The sequence below is a fragment of the Perognathus longimembris genome, chromosome 2, assembly GCF_023159225.1.
Source record: "Perognathus longimembris pacificus isolate PPM17 chromosome 2, ASM2315922v1, whole genome shotgun sequence".
Taxonomy (NCBI): domain Eukaryota; kingdom Metazoa; phylum Chordata; class Mammalia; order Rodentia; family Heteromyidae; genus Perognathus; species Perognathus longimembris.
This window is the reverse complement of record NC_063162.1, coordinates 144,073,973-144,096,030: the sequence shown is the minus strand read 5'-3', so window position 1 is coordinate 144,096,030 and position 22,058 is coordinate 144,073,973. Positions and strand designations below refer to the sequence as shown.

The 22,058-nt window shown below is 39.9% G+C and overlaps 1 protein-coding gene and 1 pseudogene across 7 annotated transcripts in view; one reads left to right on the top strand and one right to left on the bottom strand.

Moving 5' to 3' along the window:
* The window catches only part of Braf (B-Raf proto-oncogene, serine/threonine kinase), a 131,914-nt gene that overhangs the window by 33,396 nt on the left and 76,460 nt on the right, over positions 1-22,058 (top strand). For 3 of the 6 annotated variants that reach the window (XR_007210137.1, XM_048340345.1, XM_048340348.1), the window contains exons 2-4: positions 6,284-6,385; positions 9,808-10,071; positions 21,878-21,981. Coding sequence is in view for 4 of the 6 variants with exons in the window: in XM_048340345.1 (XP_048196302.1) it covers positions 6,284-6,385; positions 9,808-10,071; positions 21,878-21,981 (470 nt within the window). In the remaining 2 variants the exon portion in view is untranslated. Of the gene's footprint in view, positions 1-6,283; positions 6,386-9,807; positions 10,072-21,877; positions 21,991-22,058 lie in introns of all 6 variants that reach the window. The other 3 variants (XR_007210136.1, XM_048340347.1, XM_048340344.1) reach the window with 1 other exon arrangement.
* Positions 2,047-3,953, bottom strand: LOC125347226 (annotated as a pseudogene). The gene has a single exon (XR_007210138.1). The product of XR_007210138.1 is annotated as an adiponectin receptor protein 1-like (transcript).

Sequence of the window (22,058 nt, the reverse complement as noted above, 5' to 3'; positions counted from 1 at the left end):
AGAGATTCCATTAAAGCTGTAGATTGCTTTTGGCAGTATAGCCCCCCCCCCTTTTTTTTTGCCAGTCCTGGGGCTTGGACTCAGGGCCTGAGAACTGTTCCTTGCTTCTTTTTGCTCAAGGCAGCACTCTGCCCCTTGAGCCACCGCACCACTCCTGTGGTGCCGAGGAATTGAACCCAGGGCTTCATGTATATGAGGCAAGCACTCTACCACTAGGCCACATTCTCAGCCCAGTGTAGCCATTTTTATAGTATTGATTCTCAACCTAGGCATAGGAAGTCTCTCCATCTTCTATAGAGGTCTTTCACATCCTTGGTGGTTTATGCCAAGATACTATGATGGAATTTCATTCTCCTAATTGCTTTCTCATCTTATTTATTGTTGGTGTACAGAACAGTGTGTGTGTGTGTGTGTGTGTGTGTGTGTGTGTGTGTGTGTGTGTATTCTGCTACATTTCCAAAACTGTCAGATCTAGGAATTTGGGGATGGCATCAATGGGATGCTTTAGGTATAGGATCGTGTTATCTGTAAACAAAGGTAATTAGACGTCTTCCTTTCCTCTTTGAATCTCTTTTATTTCATTCTCTTAACATTGCTCTGGTTAGCAATTCCACTTCTCCTGCTGTGTCCTTTATTGATCTCTCATCACTTGGGGTATGGCTGTCTCTAGGCCTGCTGATTGCAGTCTGCTTATAAGAAACTAGTATAGACTGATCTGTCTGACAGCTCCTGAAATCTGAGCTCTCCACCACCAGTGTGTTTAGTTTTCTGATGTGACCTTCACACTTACTGGGAAACCCAGAAGTTCCTAAACCTTGACTCTCCTCTGACCTCCAAACCTCTATGGTTCAGTCCCAAAGCCTGTCTGGCCACATGCTCTTTGCAATCAGTCAATGTAAGCTGGTCACTCAGTAGTCAAGGCTGTGTTTCTGCTGAGGCTAGATCGTGTGTGTGTGTGTGTGTGTGTGTGTGTGTGTGTGTGTGTGTGTGTGTGTGTAATAGCCCTCAGGGAATGACATTTCTTTGTGGGGCTGCCAACTGCCAGTGCCTGAGTTAAGTCTTCCTCTCTATGTTCTGATGGCAGTCCGCCACTTGAACCCTGGCCGGGTGTCCCAGCCTTCCCTGATTACCAAATGTTTCTTAATTTCCAGGCCCTCCCAGATTGTGTCTCAATCCCAAAGCTTGCTTGGCCATAGGGTGCCTGCTCATTGTAAAACTGATTACTCTGTAAATGGAGCTCTCTACCAGTAGAAGTCTATGTCTTGTTTTCTGGGGCTATGAAGTTGTTTTCACCACTGTCCGGTTGACTCTCAATTTCCACTTATTGTTGTCTACCACTTGGGCACTGGCTGGGTGTGCATATCACAGTGATCACTAATTATTTCTTTGTTTTCAAGCCTCTAGTTATACATCAGTCTAGAGCCTGGCTGGCTGCAGGCAGCCTCCTTGCAGCTTAATGTAATCTGATACCCTGAGTACCCCAGTTTCAAGCAGGAGGCCCTCCCATAAGATGATACCTAGCAGTTGTTCTCTGAGATAATGGGATATTAAAGGCTGCCTTGTCTGATGCTGTCCTGTTACGTTGGGAGCCACTGACATGGTAAATTCCTGCACTGGAGTTTAAAGTTTGTAGGAAGTATGGATTTGTCCCATAATTAGGTCTGCTGATCTGTCACAGAGGTAAATTTGGCTTGCCTTGTGGAGGCTGCTTTCTTTCCAAGGAGCTGGATCTGCTCTGCCACTTTTCTGTTTTGACATACTTTTTATCTGTCCTGATTCTCTGTTGTGGTTTTCATGAAGTCCAATTGCAGGCTTGCCTTACTATATCAATTGACTTCTTTCAAGAGCCACAGAGAGCCAGCCAAGAAGCCCTTTTGAGGGATGAAGACCAGAGGGTGTGGTTGAAATAAAGTGGACTGAGAGACTGTCATAATATTAATACCATCATTTACCAGTTGTGTGGTCTTTTTTTGTGTGTGTGTCTCTGTACTTTTATTATCATCATAGTCTTTGCATCAAGATACATAGTAATGATAGCAGGTTCCTTTTAAAGCTTAGTATTAAATATCTTTCCCCATTTTAAGTTTACATTACTCTGCCAAGAAAAAACAAAACAAAATGAAGACTCAAGTTATCTGAAGCCTGGACACACTGTCATGATTAGCCTGGCTACGGAAAAGTTGGTAGCTTCATTCTTCCTGCTCTAAGCAGCACTAGGCCCTAGAAAGGTGGGACCAAGTTAGAAATGTTTTCAAAAGTGTGCTACAAAAATGGATGGCCTGGTATAAGCCAAGGTTACAAAGTAAGGATGGGGGTAAGGGAGGGGGACATTTTCTTCCAGAAAAATACCCAGAATTTCCAAAGAGTCCCAGATTATAACTTTTTTTTCCAAAATTACTGGAGGAAGGGGTAAAATCTCAACATGAGCATCGAAGTCCTGTCTCTGTGAGGGACCAGTAGTTTCCTGGAGAAGGATGGCTGTCCCACCCTCCTCCGTGGGGGAATGAAATGCAAAGTTTGTTGCCCAGTGACTGTGAAAGTGAGCTGAAGCTTGACTGGTACTCAATTCTCTATGAGGTTTCTTCTAAAAACAGACAACTCAGACTTCCTCTCACTTCAGTGAAGTTATTTTTAAAAGCACTTGGGAAGGTCCTCCCCCACCGCTCAGGTTGGAAGGTTCAGAGAAGGGAGTTATCTGTACAGCCACCTTCTAGGCCATAATGGAATTCTTGAAGGTTGGAGACCCCGTAGAAGTGGACAAAAGCTGCTGCTACCACCAGGACATGGAAAATCTGAGGAGACTGGAACCTTATGTCAAATTTCCCAGGAAAGAAATGCTCAGGAATCAGAGCAGCATAAAGGCCGGCTCATGTGATGTATATCACAGCCATGAGGAAGAACCAGCCCATCTGGCCCACTGTGGTGGCCTTGACAAAGCCCTCTGCAATGCTAAAGTGCATGGTGGGCATGACGCCGCTCAAGCCAAGTCCCAGGAACACTCCTGCTCTTGTCTGCCGGTGCTTAGGAGTGGCAAACTGGTTCCACTGTGCCACAATGATGGCAGAAATGCCCAAGACACAGACAATGGAGAGGTAGATGAGCCGAGGCTGTGGGGAGCAGTAGAAGGAGTAATAGAGCCAAGGGACAAAGCTCCCCATTATCAGTAGAGCAATCCCTGAATAGTCCAATTTGGAAAAAGTCAGGATAGACTTTGTCTGAATGACAATCTACCGTGTGGAAGAGCCAGGAGAAGCTGAGGCAGAGCACTGCACCCAAAAAGAACATCCCAAACACCACCTTCTCCTGAAGAGGGGCCATGAAGTACATATTTGACATATTTGGTCTGAGCATGGTCAAGATGCCCCAAAAGAGAAACAGCACAAAACCAAGTAGATGAGTTTAGATGTTGCCGGTTTCTGTGTGATGCGGAAGATGCTCTTGAAGCAGGCCCAAAAGGAGGGCATAGATGGTCTATGGCCATGGAGCAAGTAGTCATTATCCTTCAGCTAGTCAGGAAGCACATCATATGGGATGACCCATCAACGCCCCTCCCAGACCTTATACATGAACTCCTCCATCTTCTCCATGGCATGGTGGGCCTGCAGGGGAAGGGTCAGTACCCATACCACCTCCTCTTCTTCCTGGGGAACTGGGCATTTTGCTCTTCGTCAGCTTTGGTTGGGATTACAGCTACCCTCTTGCCCTTCTCCTCCAGCAGGGGTCCCAGTTCAGCCAGCCCCACCGTGTCAGTCTCCCTGTTACTGACCGGAGCCCCATTGCCCTGTGCTGCCAGAGATCCTTTGTGGGAAGACATCTGGCTGGTACTTCAACAATACCATGCAGCCTCAGCTTGGGAGAAGGTTGGGGTCTCTCCGCCCCAAAGGGCAGAGATCTCCTGGTGATGGTGGACACGCTGGATGGGCAGGCGGGCTTTGCTGGGGGCCATGGTCCCCTGCGCTGGAGCTGGCCGTCTGGTATCATCAGCACCCTCCCAGCGCCGGAAGGGGCGCGGGACCACTGGGCGCCATCCCCGCAGCCGCGTCACCTCCTGGAGGCTCTACCTCGCCCCTCAGTTAGTTGTATGGTTTTGAGAAAGGTGTATCTCTGTAACTGTTCTCTCATCTGTAAAACAAGGATGATAGTTTTCAATAATAAAAATAAACTATAAGCTTGATATTCCTTGTTTATGCCTGTAAGCCTAGCTATGTGCGAGACTAAGAATGAAAAGATTGCAGTTCAAAGCCAGACTGGGCGGAAAAGTCTGCAAGACCTCATCTCAACAGAGGGAAGCTGATTGGGGTTGTGTTTGTATGTCATCCTATCAACTATGGAGATCCAAAAGTGTGCAGATTGCCAACTAGGCATGTGTCAGGACAGTAAACAAGATCCCATCTTTCAAATAGCCAGCAGATGCATGGTTCAGCAGTAGAACATGTTGCTGTGTGTGTGTGTGTGTGTGTGTGTGTGTGTGTGTGTGTGTGTGTGTAAGTAAACAGAATACAAACCTGCTTTTAAAACGTTGCTTCTTGTACTTAAAAATTCAGGCTATTTACCATGGATTTCAGGGCCTTCATGCCTAACTTTTCTGAAATTTTCTTGGTTCTTTCACACACACCCTTTCACTCTGTTCCATTTGCTTACTGGAACTGTAGTCATAGTTCTTACCTTTACCTTTCCACTTTATAATGCTTTTTGTGGGCTATGTTTTCTGGACCAGTATATTCCCAAGTTTTATGTTTGTTTTGTGGGTCTACTCTGTTTCCCCAGTTTTGTGAGAGCTTAGTAAAATTCTTAGAGGTGGAGTTGTTAGGTGAAAAGATAGGAATGTTTCTGTATCTATGAATCAATCATACTGAGGTAAAGTTTGAGATCTTACATATTTAAAAGGTGTTAGTTGACCTTGCACTTGGCTGGTAATTTCCCCGTGCAAAAAGTTGTGCTTGAAATCATTTTTGCTCAAGATAATGCAGTCATTTAAATTCTTTAAAATTTTAATTTTGATTTTAATTTTTAGTTGGTTGTGGGGCTTGAACTTGGCTTGGGTACTGTCCTGAGCCCTTTTGCTCAAGGCTAACACTCTACCACTTTGAGCCACAGTGCCACTGGCTGTTTTCTGGTGGTTAATTGGAGATAGGAGTCTCACAAATTTTCCTCCCTGATCTGGTTTTGAACCTCAATCCTCAGATCTCAGCCTCCTAAATAACCTGGATTACAGAAATGAGCCACCAGCACTGGGCTTAATTTTTTAATCTGTTTTTAAATTATACCATTTCATTTATTAATTCATAGTATTCCCTTGCATGTGTTGGACATCCCTACCACCCGTGTGTGTGTGTGTGTGTGTGTGTGTGTGTGTGCGCGCGTGCGTAGTGTTCTTTCCATTGAACCATATCCATATTTTCCTGTTGTTTTTTAGTTCTTGATGATAGCTTCTTGATAGACTACCAAAAGAAGGAGATACTGTCTCTGAGCTGTTTTGCTCAAGGCTAGCATCCTATCACTTGAGGCACACTTCCATTTCTGCCGTTTTTGGTAGCTATCTCTTTTGGAGATAAGAGTCTCATGGACTTTTCTCCTCAGGCTGATTTCAAACCACAATCATCAGATCTCAGCCTCTTCAGTAGCTAGGATTACAGGCATGAGCCACTAGCGCCTGGCTTTATTTTATTTTTGTATATGGTATATTGATTGACAGCCTTTATTCTTTTAGTAAAAAACCACAAATTTGGGAAGAGTCCCATCTATTCTTGGTGGCTCTTGTCTTTTCGGCATCTGTCTGGCTTAAAACGTTCTACTATTATTCTTTTTGAACAGTAACAAACAGATCCTAGAATGCTTCATGCTTACCTTCCTCCATCCTTTAGTTGTAGTCGTTATTTTATATATTGTTCATTTATTTAGATTTACCTTCATTTCTATTACTCTCTAGGTTTCCTCTTTGCATTTGTTTTCTATGACTGCTATAACAAATTATCACAAAGTTGGTCATTTATATAACAATAATAATTTATTTTCTTACAATGCTGGAGGTCAGAAACCCAGAATGGGTTCCACTGTGCCATACCAAGGTGTCAGTAAACGTCCTTTACTCTAGATGAACTAGAGAAGAGAATACATTCTGTTGCTACTAAAAAAAAAAAAATTAAATTGTAATAAAGGAAAGAAAACCTCCACTCTGCTAAATGAAGCTCTTTGAGGAACTACATTGTATTTGTCTGTATTAAAGTATTTCTAATTGATATACTGAATGATCATATTTAAATTCTTTAAAAATATTTTTTAGGTGTGGAATATCAAACAAATGATTAAGTTGACACAGGAACATATAGAGGCCCTGTTGGACAAATTTGGTGGGGAGCATAATCCACCATCAATATACCTGGAGGTAAGATTTTCATTATCATCTCTGGAGTAAGTTTGGAAAGAAATAAGCAAATTTTTATAAAGAATTTGGTCTTAAAATTTTGATTCTTTTAGGAGATAAATTTAGGAATAGATATTGGGTGAAAAGAATTTGTTTTGTCATATAAAATAAACATTTGTATATGTTACTTTTGTCATATATAGTATATATATGATGAAACGAAATTTCTCTTTCAGTATCCCTCTATCTTCTGTCTAGCTTTCTTTTTGTAGTTGCAAATGTTAGGCAAGTGCTCTTACCGCTTGAGTTGTGACTACAGCTCTTCCATAATTATATTTCCTAGTCTTCTGTTGTTTAGTTACTATAATACATATATTTTGGAAAATAACAAAACTAACAGCCCTTTATAAACTATTTCTCTGAGTAGTGTTTGACAACACTAGTTATTCAGAAGTTTTGTGAAGTACATTTTCTAGAACAAGTTTTTAACCATATATATATGTATGCATGTATATATACATATATACACACATATACATACACACATACATATACATATGTATACATACATACATACATACATACATATATATTTGCCAGTTTTGGGGCTTGGACTCAGGACCTGAGCACTGTCCCTTACTTACTTTTTGCTCAAGGCTAGCACTCTACCACTTGAGCCACAGCTCCAGTTCCAGCCTTTTCTGTTTATGTGGTGCTGAGGAATCAAACCCAGGGCTTCATGCATACAAGGTGAGCATTCTACCGCTAAGCCATATTCCCAGTCCCAGCAACCATATCTTTTCTTACAAATAAAATTTATAATTTTGAAGTAGCCCAACATTTCTTACTTTTACTGTTTAATTGTGCCTTGAGGTTTGTGGTCAATCCTTGAGCATGATTGTAAATGTATAGTTAGTCATTGTCTTTAATCCTGTGAGATAGCAGGTATAATTGTAATCACAGACAAGTCTTAACATTCATTTCCTTCTGGAAGTTAGTCAGATTCCACAGCAAGTAAGCTCTTGTGGAATCCAGACAGTCAGGTTCTCCAGTCTTCAGCTCACCCTTTACTACCTTTCTCTGTAATCACTAGTTAGAAAAGAAAGTAACCCTAAATTATAAATAATCAGTTTACTATTTAGCTCCACATACTGGAGATTCTAAAGCATAGATTGAAAGATTCCTAACTAAATTTCTTGTTTACTTACTTTTAAAAAATATACAGTGATAACCACTTGTTGTCTTGCATTTTCTATGGCTCAGAATAGTCTTTGTGTGCGTGTATTGGTCCTGGAGCTTGAACTCAGGCCTGAGCTTCTCTTGCTCAAGGTTAGCACTCTACCACTTAAGCCAGAATTCTACTTTCCTTTGTGGTAGTTTATTGGAGATAAGAGTCTCATGGACTTTTCTGCCCAGATGGCTTCAAACCGCAATCCTTAGATCTCAGCCTCCCGAGTAGTTAGGATTACACGTGTGAACCATCGGTGCCTATTTTACTTTATTTTTATTTTGCTGATCCTGGGTCTTGAACTGTATATGTAATACTTACAAAAATAAAAATACATCCATCTGCTTCTCTATAGTCCAAAAATAAAAAGAAATGGGAAATACCAAAAAATCTTTGATTCTTCTTTGTAGCCTTTCTGAATGTTTGCAATACTTTATCTGTTTGAGATAGTGAGGAACATAGTAGACCATGGGTAAAGAAATGACCACTTCTTTGAAGAACTCGGGACACACACATGCAGACTCTCACTATGTACAGGTATATGGTTCCAAAAAGACTGCTGTTGAGAATTTTAAATGCTTAATATGCATACAGTTTATTCGATAGTCTAAAATTACTCAAATTTACTTCTTCCATATATACAGTAAGTCTGAGCATCCACAAATGGGCTACATTATTGTCCCAAAGATTGTTGTACATTAATATTTCTTACCTAAATGACTTCTTATTTCATGTTCTTTTTCTTACATACTGTGGATATTTGATTCCCCCCCCCCCAATAATGCTGCCCAACTTCTGCTAAAAACAGATGTAAAAATTTAACATCACTTAGATACCACATTAACTTTTGCTTTGTTTTTGGGGAGCCATATTTTTCACAAAGTTAATAATAGATTATTTGATTTCTTACATGGTTATCTGACCCATAGCCTTAGTCAAATGAAACTTCTGCCAGGGTACCCAGGATGGATACTATCCCCAAATTCCCTGACTACAGAATATTACCCACATTTTCAAATAAAATTTATACTTGATACAGAGGAGGTAATTTTGGATCCATAGTAAGAAGTATAGACTATATTATTATTGTTGTTGTTATTGTTATCATTTGCGGGTCCTGGGGCCTAAACTCAGGGCCTGGGTATTGTCCCTGAGCCTCTTTGTACTCAAGGCTAGCACTCTCCCACTTGACTCATAGTACTACCCATAGTACTACCACTTCCAGCTTTTTCTTAGTAGTTTATTGGAGATAGGAGTCTCCTGGACAGCAGTCTGTACTGGCTTCAAACTATAATCCTCAGATCTCAGCCTCCTGAGTAGCTAGAATTTAAGAGCATGAGCTACTGGTGCCTGGCTGTAGAGTTTTCTTTTTTTTTTGTTGGTCATGGGGCTTGAACTCTGGGCCCAGGCATTGTCCCTGAACTCTTCAGCTGAAGGCTAGCGCTCTGCCACTTGAGCCACATCACCACTTACAGTTTTCTTGTGATTAATTGGATTTAAGAGTCTCACGGACTTTCCTGCCTGGGATGACTTTGAACTGTGATCCTTAGATCTCAGTATCCTGAGTAGGTAGGTTTACCAGCGCTTGGTTGAGTTTTTGTTTTTTAATGTGAAGAATAAACTATTTAAAACTGACAGCATAGCTACAGATCTCCTGAGCCCTATAGAGGATATTTTGGCTCTACTAATATGATCTGGCACTGTTTCTCAGTCTTAATTTTGCCAAATCTCTCGTAACCTAACTTCAACTCCTTTCTATGTTCTTTTTGAATGTGTGGAATGGGGCATGAAACTTCATATATCTCTCTGAAAAAAAATAAATTTAATAAAAGAGGTGATTCTTATTCTTAATGTACTATAATATTTTGTTTATATGTTATATGATAAATATATGATTTAGGAAATAAATTATTATTTGGCCAGAAAATTGGAAACTGTGCTTTTTTAACTTAACTTTCATAGACTGTCTAGATACAAAATATATGTAGGTCAATTTTCTCGGTGTAATATAATGGTATTTTATAACAGTTCTTCCACTGAGGAGTTGGAAGTATTCATTTACTGTATTTTCAGCATTTATTTTGTAGCTTGCAACTCCAAACCCTGTTAGCTAGATTATAAATAGATTGTGATCAATGACTGAAAATTCTTATTTTCTTGTGTTAATGTCAGGAAAAGTCCAGATCCAACACGCATCTACTTTATTTTTTTATAGGCCTATGAAGAATACACCAGCAAGCTAGATGCCCTCCAACAAAGAGAACAGCAGTTATTGGAATCTCTGGGGAATGGAACTGATTTATCTGTTTCTAGCTCTGCATCAATGGACACTGTTACATCATCATCATCTTCTAGCCTTTCAGTGCTACCTTCATCTCTTTCAGTTTTTCAAAATCCCACAGATGTATCTCGAAGCAACCCCAAGTCACCACAGAAACCTATTGTTAGAGTCTTCCTGCCGAATAAACAGAGGACAGTGGTGAGTCAATTTTTTAACATTGTCATTTTTATTATTTTTAAAAAGTGAATTGAAAACTAGTATATTAATCTCTTAATACTCATAGGTCACATAAGTGGAAAAATCAGCTTCAAATAAGAATAGGAGGGCTGGGGATATGGCCTAGTGGCAAGAGTGCTTGACACGTATACATGAAGCCCTGGGTTCGATTCCCCAGCACCACATATATAGAAAATGGCCAGAAGTGGCGCTGTGGCTCAAGTGGCAGAGTGCTAGCCTTGAGCAAAAAGAAGCTAGGGACAGTGCTCAGGCCCTGAGTCCAAGGCCCAGGATTGGCAAAAAAAAAGAAAAACAAATAAGAGTAGGAAAGATTTAACTATTTAGTACCAATCCATATATTTCTTAACGGAAACAAAATATATTTTCACATTTCATTTTTATACCTGGCTAGCAAACTCCAGTGACCCTTAAATCTAAGTACTAGATAAAATTTCAAGACATGAGCTTGTTTTGTGGTCTAATATGTGTCAATATCTTTCCCTCTTGAAAGGAAGTCTCTAGTCTGAGTTATCAGGTACTGAGCTTCAAGTGTAATTGGTATTTTTCCTCTTGTCTAAATGCTTTTTCTTTTTTTTTAAGGTTAGTGGTATTGCTACCATTAAAGTAGTATACCCTGAAAGAAACATTTAAAGCAGAGAAATCTGTTGAGTTAATTAATATAAATGACTTACAATCTTCAAGTACAAAAACACTGTCAATAGCTTTAATAACTGACATATATGTAATCACTAATTTTAATGTATATTGTTGCTCTAAATATTAATAAACAAATTCCAGATAATCTGATTCAAAGTAGATTTTTTTTCTCTTTAGACAACCAAAAATAAAGGGGCAATGGTTTTTGTTTTATAAAACTTGCTTTTTGTTGGGCGCCAGTTTCTCACACCTGTAATCTTAGTATCTCAAGAGCCTGAGGTCTGAGGATGGTTGTTGGAAGACAGCCTGGGTAGAAAGGTCTGTGAGACTCTTATCTCCAGTAAATTACTCAGAACAAGCCGGAAGTGGTGCTGTGGCTTAAGTAGTAGATTACTAGCCTTGAGCACAAAGAGGCTCTGGGACAGCACCTGAGCCCGGAGTTCAAGCCCCAGGATAGGCAAAAAAAAAAAAAATAATAATAATAATATTATTTTTAATTTTTTTTGTTTTTGACCTGGTTCTGAGTTTGAACTTAGGGCCTTATACTTTCCTCTCTTGTTTGCTTAGATGAGGCTGTACCCACTCACTTTTCTGTTTGGTTTTTGTTGTTTATTTTTTCTGTCTTTTCTTTTTTGGTACTGGGGATCAAACCCAAGGCTTTGCACTTGGTAGGCAAGCACTTTGCCACTGAGCTATATATCCCAGTCCATTAGCCTGACTTTATTTTCATTGTTTATTTTGGAGGTGGAAGTTTTGTGGATTTTTCTGCTGGGACTGACTTTAATCTGCAGTCCGATAGATCTCAGCTTTCTGAATAAGATAACAAGCTTGAGCCACTGGCACCCAGCTCCTTTTTTGAAGTGTGTGTGTGTGTGTGTGTGTGTGTGTCTGTGTGTCTGTGTGTGTGTGTCTGTGTGTGTCTGTGTGTGTCTGTCTGTCCTGAGGCTTGAAATCGACCTGGGTGCTGTTCTTGAGGTTTTTGCTCAAGGCTAGCACTCTACCACTTGAGTCACAGCTCTACTTCCTGATTTTTGGTGGTTAATCAGAGATAAAAATCTCCTTGACTTTCCTGCCCATGCTGTTTTTTTGGTCAATGATCTTTAGATCTCAACATCCAAAGTAGTTAGGATTTCAAGCATGAGCCCCTGGTGCTTGCTTCCTTTTGTGATTAAAAAAAAAAAATAGCATAAGGCTGGGAATGTGGCTTAGTGGTAGAGTCCTTGCCTAGCATGCATGAAGCCCTGGATTCACTTCCTCAGCACTACATATATAGAAAAAGTCGGAAATGGTCCTGTGTCTCAAGTGGTAGAGTGCTAGCCTTGAGCAAACAAAGCTCAGGGGCAGCGCCCAGGCCCTGAGTTCATTGTGCAGAATTATGACTCATAAGACACAGTCAGTTCTGTCTTCTCTCTTCTTTTCTATAGAATGAAAACAAAACTATTGTTTTATAATTAAGTGGAGATTTTCTAAATGATACCTTTGCATGGATACCTCTTTAAAGAAAATCTTTAAGATGAAATTGTACATAAAATATTTGCAAATTGAAAATCTATTTTTGAAACAGCATGTTACAAAACAGTCTGTGGCCACCCATCTCATTCCTAGTAGGTTCTTCAATTTTTATTGCCTGTATTCAAGAACCAATAGTAGATCATTTTTAGCTTTTCTCCTCTTTATCACCATATTCTTCACCTAGGCTCTTCTAAACTTAATAATTGTGTGAATTCATAAACACAAACTACATAATATTATGGGCTTGTTTTTTAAAGATAGTCTTTCTTCAGTTTTCTCAGCCCAATGTAAATGATTAAAGTAACCATAAGGATGATAGCCTAAGAGCTAGCTTGCTTGATTCCTTCCTCCCTTCTTTCCTTCCTCCCTTCCTCCCTTCTTTCCTTCTTCCCTCCCTCCCTCCCTCCCTCCCTCCCTCCCTCCCTCCCTCTCTCTCTTTTCTTTTCTTGTGCTAGTTCTGGGGCTCTATCCTTAAGCCTTTGTGCTCAAGGCTACCAGTCTTACCACTTGAACCATACAGCTCCACTTCCAGCTTTTTGGTGGTTAATTGAAGATAATAATTTCTTAGGCTGGTTTTGATTTTTTTTTTTTTTGCCAGTCCTGGCTGGTGCTTGAACTCAGGGCCTGAGCACTGTCCCTGACTGCTTTTTGCTCAAGGCTAGCACTCTACCACTTGAGCCACAGCACCACTTCCGGCTTTTTCTGTATATGTGGTGCTGAGGAATCAAACCCAGGGCTTCATGTATACAAGGTGAGCACTTTACCACTAGGCCATATTCCTAGTCCCTCTAGCTGGTTTTGAACTGTGGTCCTCAGATCTCAGCCTCAAAGTGGTAAAGTGCTAGCCTTGAGCAAAACAGCTCAGGAACAGCACTCAGGCCCTGAGTGGCAGGCCCAAGGACTGGGATAGAAAACAAATTAATGAATATTTTGAAATTTTGAAAGATATAATTAAGAATATTATTAAAATATTTAACAAAAAAAAATGAGGGGCTGGGAAAATAAATGGCCTAGTGGCAAGAGTGCTTGCCTCGTATACATGAAACCCTGGGTTCAATTCCTCAGCACCACATATATAGAAAAGGCCAGAATTGGCGCTGTGGCTCAAGTGGTAGAGTGCTAGCCTTGAGCAAAAAGAAGCCAAGGACAGTGCTCAGGCCCTGAGTCCTAGCCCCAGGACTGGCAAAAAACAAAAACAAAAAATCATGGAAGTCACAAATATTTAAAAAAAAAAAAACAACATAGGAGACATAGAAGAGCCAAGAGTGACAACTTTTGTTTAATAAATGTTGAAGAATAAACAAACATAGAAGGAAGAACTGTTCAGACATAAGAAATTCCCCTGTATTGAAAAAAACCTTCATTTTCAAATAATTAGACTTATTGTCAGCAAGGAAAGGAAACGAGATTGCCTGAATACATACTGTGCGATTGAAAACTTCCAAGAGAAAATCTGAGACCTTTTCATAAAACGCAATGAGACTTGGATTACTGATTCTCACTGGAAAACTGAGGACTATATGATGATGGAACAGAGCCATCAAAGCTCAGATGAAAGTACATAACGAATTCTAGCCATTGTTGAATTGGGGCAAAAAAAAGCCCAAGATGTTTTGGGTACTCAGAATTGATTCTGTAGAATATAATATGTATCTAGAAATAGATCCCAGAATTTAGGAGAATTTAAAATGAAAAAAAAAAAAAAACAACAACACTAAACTATTCAATCAAGAGAAAAAGTAAATCATTTAATTTTTGCTGTTGGCATAACTAGATGAAAATAAATTTGACCTGAATCTTAAAGTTCATATAAGATATAAGCAGTTTACCACAGTCATATGTGGTAGTACATACCTGTAATTCCAGCAATTAAGAAACTAAGGTGCTGGTGGCTCACACCTGTAATCCTAGCTACTCATATCCTAGCTGAGACCTGAGGATTGAAGTTCAAAACCAGCTTGGACAGGAAAGTCTGTGAAACCCCTATCACCAATTAATCGCCAGAAAACTGGGAGTGGCACTGTGGTTTAAGTGGTAGAGCGCTAGCCTTGAACAGCTCAGGAATTGTGCTCAGACCCTGAATTCATAGGCCAACAACTGACCCCTTGCCCCCAGAAGAAACTAAGGTGGAAGATGTCAAGATTGAGGCAAGCCTGGGCTTTATCATGAGACCTTGTCTTAAAAAGACAGGAAAGGCCAGGCCCCTGCAGCTCATGCCTGTAATCCTAGCTGCTCAAGAGACTGAGATCTGAGGATTGCAGTTTGAAGCCACCTTGGACAGAAAAGTCCTTGTGAGACTCTTACCTCCAATAAACTACTCAAAAAAGCTGGAAGTGGCTCAAGTGGTAGAGTGCTAGCCTTGAGCACAAAGAAGCTCAGGGACAGTGCATAGGTCATGAGTTCAAGCCGCAGGACCAGAAAAAAAAAAAGACAAAAATTGTAAGATTAAATCAGTAATGCACATGGACATTGTTCAGACTTACTGTTATGAGAGAAATGCAAAAACAGCCATGAGACAATTTCATCTGTTCAGCAAAATTTAAATTATTGCTGGCAAGGATGTAGAGAGAAAGCCCATTACATTGTGGGTGGAAATGTGAGGGAGTACAGCTTATTGTGAAGCACTTTGATCAGATCTATGAAAATTCACAAGTACTATGTGTTCCAAGCTAGCACTCCCAGTATTAGGAATTTAGTCCATAGAAATAAAAGCACTAGTATATAGTGACATGTACAGAGATTTTTGTTAAATAATTTTATGACAAAAGAATATAAACTAAAACAATACAGCAATACCAAGAAATTATCACATTATGATATTTCTGCATCATGTAGTAAAACACATCTTCTGAAAGGGTAAATTACAGCAGTAGTCATACATGGAAGATTTTTCTGACAGGTATTATTAAATCAAAAAAACCAAAAACATAAGAAATTGTAACATAAATACTATAATTGGGTTTTAAGATACTTCCCATTTATACCATATTTGTGCTGTTCTTATGTTCAGAAATATACCTCATCAGGAAATGATGAATAAAATACATTTACTTAAATGTATTTCAAGTAAGATTCCTTTGGAAGGTAAAAGTTAGGAAGGAACTGAGCAATCGGAGGCTTCTATGAATTGATTTATGGTATCACTGAACTATGGCCCTCAGACTACATCCAACCTGTTCTTACATAGCCCACAAACTAAAAATGGGTTTTGTGTTTTAAAAGCTCTAATGCTTTAAACACACTTGTAGCCTCAATTTACCTGAAGCTAGTGAGCTCCATTGGCTTGATGTATCGCTGTACAACGGAGAGGTAACAATGTCAGTGTATGGGGATATAAAACTGGGTCTTCAGCATGTATCATAGAGCTCAGATGGTCACATAAAGCTGAGCCTTTAAAAGGTTTCAAAGCATATGTAGCAGTGAAATTTGTTATTGCCAGCAGTCTAGAGATTATAGTATGAACTGTGTAGTATTACTGTAGTGTCAGGTTCATATTTACATTACATACATTGTTCAGGAACCCTTAAAGCCAAGAAATTAGTGTAACAACTGGTCCTGGAGTTATTGTAATGCTGAAGCAGAAACAAGACATACTTTGGCCCATCTAGACCTCAGGAAATTAGAGATAATACCTACATGTGCTCAACATCCCAATAAAACAAACATACAGCTAGGGGTCAGTGGCTTATGCCAGTAATCCTAGCTACTCAGGAGGCTTAAGTCTGAGGATTGCAGTTTGAAACCAACCTGGACTAGAAAATACAAGAGACTCTTTATCTGGAGTTAATTACCCAAAAGCCGGAAATGGCTTGTGCCTCAAAGTAATCAGAGAGCTAGCCTTGAGCAAAACAGCTCGGTGAGAGTGGTTAGGCCCTGAGTTCAAACCTTAGGACCAGCATCAAAAAACAGAAACAGTCCATCAGTGAGTTAGAAGACTTAAGAACAGAAGGGTTACATTCCTAAAAAGGAACCAAATAGAACTTTTTTTTTTGGCCAGTCCTGGGCCTTGGACTCAGGGCCTGAGCACTGTCCCTGGCTTCTTCCCGCTCAAGGCTAGCACTCTGCCACTTGAGCCACAGCGCCGCTTCTGGCCGTTTTCTGTATATGTGGTGCTGGGGAATCGAACTTAGGGCCTCGTGTATCCGAGGCAGGCACTCTTTGCCACTAGGCTATATCCCCAGCCCCAAATAGAACTTCTAAATAGTCTTTTTTTTTTTTTTTTTTTTTGCCAGTTCTGGCACTTGGATTCAGGGCCTGAGCACTGTCCCTGGCTTCTCCTTGCTCAAGGCTAGCACTCTGCCACTTGAACCACAGCGCCACTTCTGGTCATTTTCTATATATGTGGTGCTGGGGAATCGAACCCTGGGCTTCAGGTATACAAGGCAAGAATTCTTGCCTCTAGGCCATATTCCCAGCCCAGAACTTCTAACTAGTCTTGAAATTTCAAACAGTGGATGACATCATCTAGGAAATATTATTGCTAGGAAAGATTACACTGAATGTCAAGTTTCTGAACATTCCATTTTATAAGAAACATTAAGTTCCATTAGGAAGCAAATAGACAAACTCAGAAGGTCTGGTCTTGGATAAGTAAATGTCATAGAGGATAACAGGGTTGAGAGGTCTTCTGTATTTTTACTAAGATTAGTGCAAGAGTATACAAAGGCATAAACAAAACCATATGCCTTGTATAATTTTGTTTTGGTATTGAGATAAGGCATTCTTGAGATGAAAACCTTGGAATGTTGATAGAATATTAGGTATTGGGGTGGGAATGTGGCTTAGTGGTAGAGTGCTTGCCTAACATACATGGAGCCCTGGGTTCGTTTTCTCAGCACCACATAAACAGAAAAGGCTGGAAGTGGAGCTGTGGCTCAAGTGGTAGAGTAATAGCCTTGAGCAGAAAGAAGCGAGGGACAGTGCTCAGGTCCTGAGTTCAAGCCCCAGGACTGGCAAAAAAACAAACCCAAAGAATATTAGGTATTATGAAACTGTTAATTTTCTTAACTGTGCCAATAGTAATCATGTGAAGAATGTCCTTAATCTTAGGAAATACATGGTTAAATATTTAGGGACGAAGTGTCATGACAATGGCAACTTCAGCCCAGTAAAGTGATGAATCTCAAGTGCACAACTTCAAGATTTTTTTTTTTTTTTTTTTTTTTGCCAGTCCTGGGGCTTGGACTGAGGGCCTGAGCACTGTCCCTGGCTTCCTTTTGCTCAAGGCTAGTACTCTGCCACTTGAGCCACAGCGCCGCTTCTGGCCGTTTTCTGTATATGTGGTGCTGGGGAATTGAACCCAGGGCCTCATGTATACGAGGCAGGCACTCTTGCCACTAGGCCATATCCCTAGCCCCCAACTTCAAGATTTTTAACATACAGTGCTGCCTTACAGATTAAGATGCAAAACATTCCTAGTGCTTGAAGGAGCTCTTCTTTCCCCCTCCAGTTCAAGAGTGACTATGATTAGAAGGCCTGGCTCCACAGTAGATTGCCTATCTAATAAGTTCAAAACCCAGTTCTTCCAGAAACAAAAGCAAAAATATCCTTGGCATTTTTTGGTGATCTCTCTTAGTCAGTTACTTTGACACTTCTTTACACATAGCATTATGAATAAATGTAGAGAAAGAGAAAGCAAGTGTGAAAAAAATTAGAATCTAAAAGCAAATGCACTTATTGTAATTATACCACTTTTTTCAAATTTTCTGAAATTGAATGAGAATTTTTTATAGCAGTCAAGAAAAAACATAGATGAGAGAAAAGATACAAAAATAATAAAAAAATATAAAATAAATTAAGTGGTTTGAAATATGGAACAGCTTAGTTACATGCCCCAAAGGAATTTTGGAAAGGAATAGATATAAAGGAGTAGAGCAACTAAAGTTTTAGGAAACACAAGCCCTGTATAAAGGTAATTTTTATCTATACTCTGTGTAATAAAAAGAGAACTCAGTGGGACTTCTCAGTAGTCTAGGGCATGGTATTCAGGTAACATGAATCCTATGTTTCAGAGCACATCTGAGGCTTTCATCTGATTCTCACAAGTCTTTGAAACAAACATACAAGTTAAGATACTTTCTTACAAAGATTTCTCTGGAAATCTTTGGATGGTTGTATCAGATTTAAAAGTAAAGATAAGAATTATCTTCCAGGGGCTGGGGATATAGCCTAGTGGCAAGAGTGCCTGCCTCGGATACACGAGGCCCTAGGTTCGATTCCCCAGCACCACATATACAGAAAATGGCCAGAAGCGGCGCTGTGGCTCAAGTGGCCGAGTGGTAGCCTTGAGCAGGAAGAAGCCAGGGACAGTGCTCAAGCCCTGAGTCCAAGGCCCAGGACTGGCCAAAAAAAAAAAAGAATTATCTTCCAGTTAGAAGGTTTTTGTTATTCTAGGCACAAGGTGAGTGGCAGAAGGAGAGGGCTTTTACCTTCAGTTCATTATTTCTGGAAACTACAGCCAATCTTATGTATCTGATTGTTTTAAAAATAATCCTGATATGCAGATTTTTACTTTACAAGCACCATAAAACTGTTTTTCCCCTGACCTCTGTAGCTAAGATTTGAAGCTCTTTCATGTGAAGACACCCTGCCTGCCAGTCAGTTGAGCAATTTTAATTACACATGTAAAAAGCACCCTCTTCTAAAAATCCTCTCTCATGGAGTTCCCTTGTCCTCCTACTTTACCCTTGTCTCAGGCTGGAAAAGAACTGTATACAACCTATCAAAGATATCATCCATGATGCTCGTGTATACTGCTGCCACCTCGTGGTCATATCTTTCTCCTTGCTTAGCCCACAGATCCTTTGAATTCAAAGCACATTTCTAACAGTCAGTACATAACATCATTTTTAGGTTTTATTTAATGTATATTGTGTTGTTGTTTTTCATTTGGCTGATACTACCAGAGCTCATGCCTTAAGGAAGATCCCTTAACACAGGAACTTCCTTTGTCAACCTTTTTGAGCTGAGGAACATTACACAGAACTTTTATACTATGCCAGCAAACCATTTTAAACAAAACACCATGTATGAGAAAACATGGCCATAAATAAGTTGTGCAGAGGACACTTGTTCATAGTATGAAAATGAAACAAGAAGATAAAGTGTTACCTTTTTTAACCTCAGCTGAGAAGGTACATGCATCAGTAAGATTTTTCACTAAGCTGCTCAAGCCCACAAAAGCAATAAATATATTCATTTTTGTATTATAAATAAAATTTAGTTCATAGATGGTTGCACAAATATAGTCTCCACAAATAATGAGGGTCACCTGTACCAATCCAGTCACTTCTTGAATACCTTGATTTAAAAAAAATTTTTGTTGTTGTTGATGTGAGGCTTGAACTCAGGCTGGGCACTGTCCCTGAGCTCTTTTGCTCAAGGCTAGTGCTCTACCACTTTGAGCCACATATCCATTTCCAGTTTTCTGGTGGTTAATTGGAGATAAGAATCTCACCGACTTTCCTGCCTTGGCTTTGAACCATGATCCTCAGAGCTCAGCCCCCTAAGTAGGTGTGAGCCACCTGCACCTGTCTGAATACTTCCATTTGTGAGCCCCACTTCCTCATGACAAACATTTCCCTTAGTATGTAGTTTTTTTGGTGGGTCATGGGGCTTGGACTGTGGTCCTGGCTGCTCTTCCTGAGTTCTTCAGCTCAAAGCTCATGCTTTACCACTACTTTCAGTTTTCTGATGGTTAATTGCAGATAAGAATCTCTTGGCCTTTCCTGCCTGGGCTGGCTTTGAACTTCGATCCTCATATCTCAGCCTCCTAAGTAGCTAGGATTACAGGCATGATCCACTGGTGCCCGGCTTGTCTTTTAGTTTTTTAATGTGCTTGTCCTGGGGCTTGAACTCAGAGCCTGGGTCCTGTCCCTGAGCTCTTTTGCTGGATGCTAGCACTCTACCACTTGAGCCACACCTCCACCACTGGCTTGTTTAGTAATTAACTAGAGATAAGAGTCTCAGGACCCTCAAATCTCACCCTTCTCAAATAGATAGGATTACAGATGTGAGCCACCGGAGTCCAGTGGAACATAGCTTTAATGGATATTTTGAACTAAAATCTGCCTCTTTTTTCTTTCTTTCTCTCTCTCTCTTTCTTTCTTTCTTTCTTTTTATTTTTTTGCCTTGTTTTCTTGGCTTTTGGTCTTAACTCCAGCCTAGCTTTTTGCTGTTCATAGAAATAGAATCTCCCACACTTTTCTGCCTGGGCTGGATTTGAACTGAGATCCTCTGGGTCTTAGCCTCCTAGTAACTGGGATGATAGGTGTGAGCCACTAGCATGTACCTCCTTTTGTTTCTAATCACATGTTTGCATTAATTCTTCTTAATTATTTCCCTTTTAATAACTTTAAATTGTATTGCCTTTATTTCATTTTCCCCTTCAAGCATAAAAATTCCAAATTTCTTTGGCAACTTTTAATTGCTTTAAAAACTTTTAAGGTGATTGAAATGGATGTTACTGTAATTATTGAAACATCCTCTCCTCCTATCACTTCCCCTAATAAAAAATGCTCCCCTGTGTTGCCGCTGTCCCTCTTTAGTCCATACCAAATTTGCCTGGGGAGATGAGGCTTCAGAAGAGCCAAACAGATAACCGTCTCCTTGTTGCTTTCCTTGTCCTTCCCATTCCTGTCTGTACTTGTCCCTGTATCAGCTTTATTCTTTAACCAGATTTTCGCAGTGTTTTGGGGACTCCACACTATAACCACAGGAGGAACAGCAACATCTCTCATTCAGTGTTTGTGTTTAGAAAAGAACTTGGTACCGTTTAGGCTTATTTAGACCTAGGCCAGTTGCTGTAGCTAACGACATGGGAAACTGAGTAGATGAGTAATGAGCCATGATTGATAACTTTCTAGTACCCTGTGGGTTTCTAGAAAAGGGTGATTCTCAGAGGAATTAGGGATGCTAGGCAACTAAATAGCAAGTATTAATTATGCACAGAAGACAAGTGTTTTCTTCCTGCTATGTTTAAGGTCAGTTAGATATATCTTAAGGACCGTTATTGTGATTGAAGGGTTACAGCTTTGAGCAGTATTAGATAAAAATGGACTTTAAATTATTATTAAATTATTATTTAAATGGACAGTTATTTCCCAGTGGTATTATGTTGGGTGGGGGATACTATGGTACTATTATTTTCTACTTTTTATGTATAAAATATTTCAAAATTTTAATAAAAGACAAAAAATTTGTTTTATCTTGACAAAATAATAGACATTTGGATTCTGGTTTCCCTTTAAATGACTTATAGAAATGATGTTAAACTTGGCATAGCTGGGTCCTGGTGACTCAGACCTGTAATATTAGCTACTCAGGAGGCTGAGATAAGAGGAACACTGTTTGAAGTCAGCTTGGGCAGGAAAGTCCGTGTGAGACTCTTACCACCAACCAGTTAACCACCAGAAAACCAGAAGTGGCCCTGTGGCACAAAGTGGTGAAGTGCTCTCTAACTTTGAGCAAAAATACCTCTCAGAGATAGTGCTCAGGCCCTGAGTTCAAGCCCCAGTACTGAAAACAAAACAAAACAAAGATAAATCACTGAGTTAAAAAAAATGATTTGGAAGTAAAAGTTGATTTTCTTTACCTCTTATCTGTATTTATGCTACCATAGGTACCTGCAAGATGTGGAGTTACAGTCCGAGACAGTCTAAAGAAAGCACTCATGATGAGAGGTCTTATCCCAGAGTGCTGTGCTGTTTACAGAATTCAGGATGGGTATGGTTTGTATGTGTTGTGAATTTTGTTTATAAAAGCATCAGACATTAAACTTTGGGGTTTCGGTAGAAACTTTT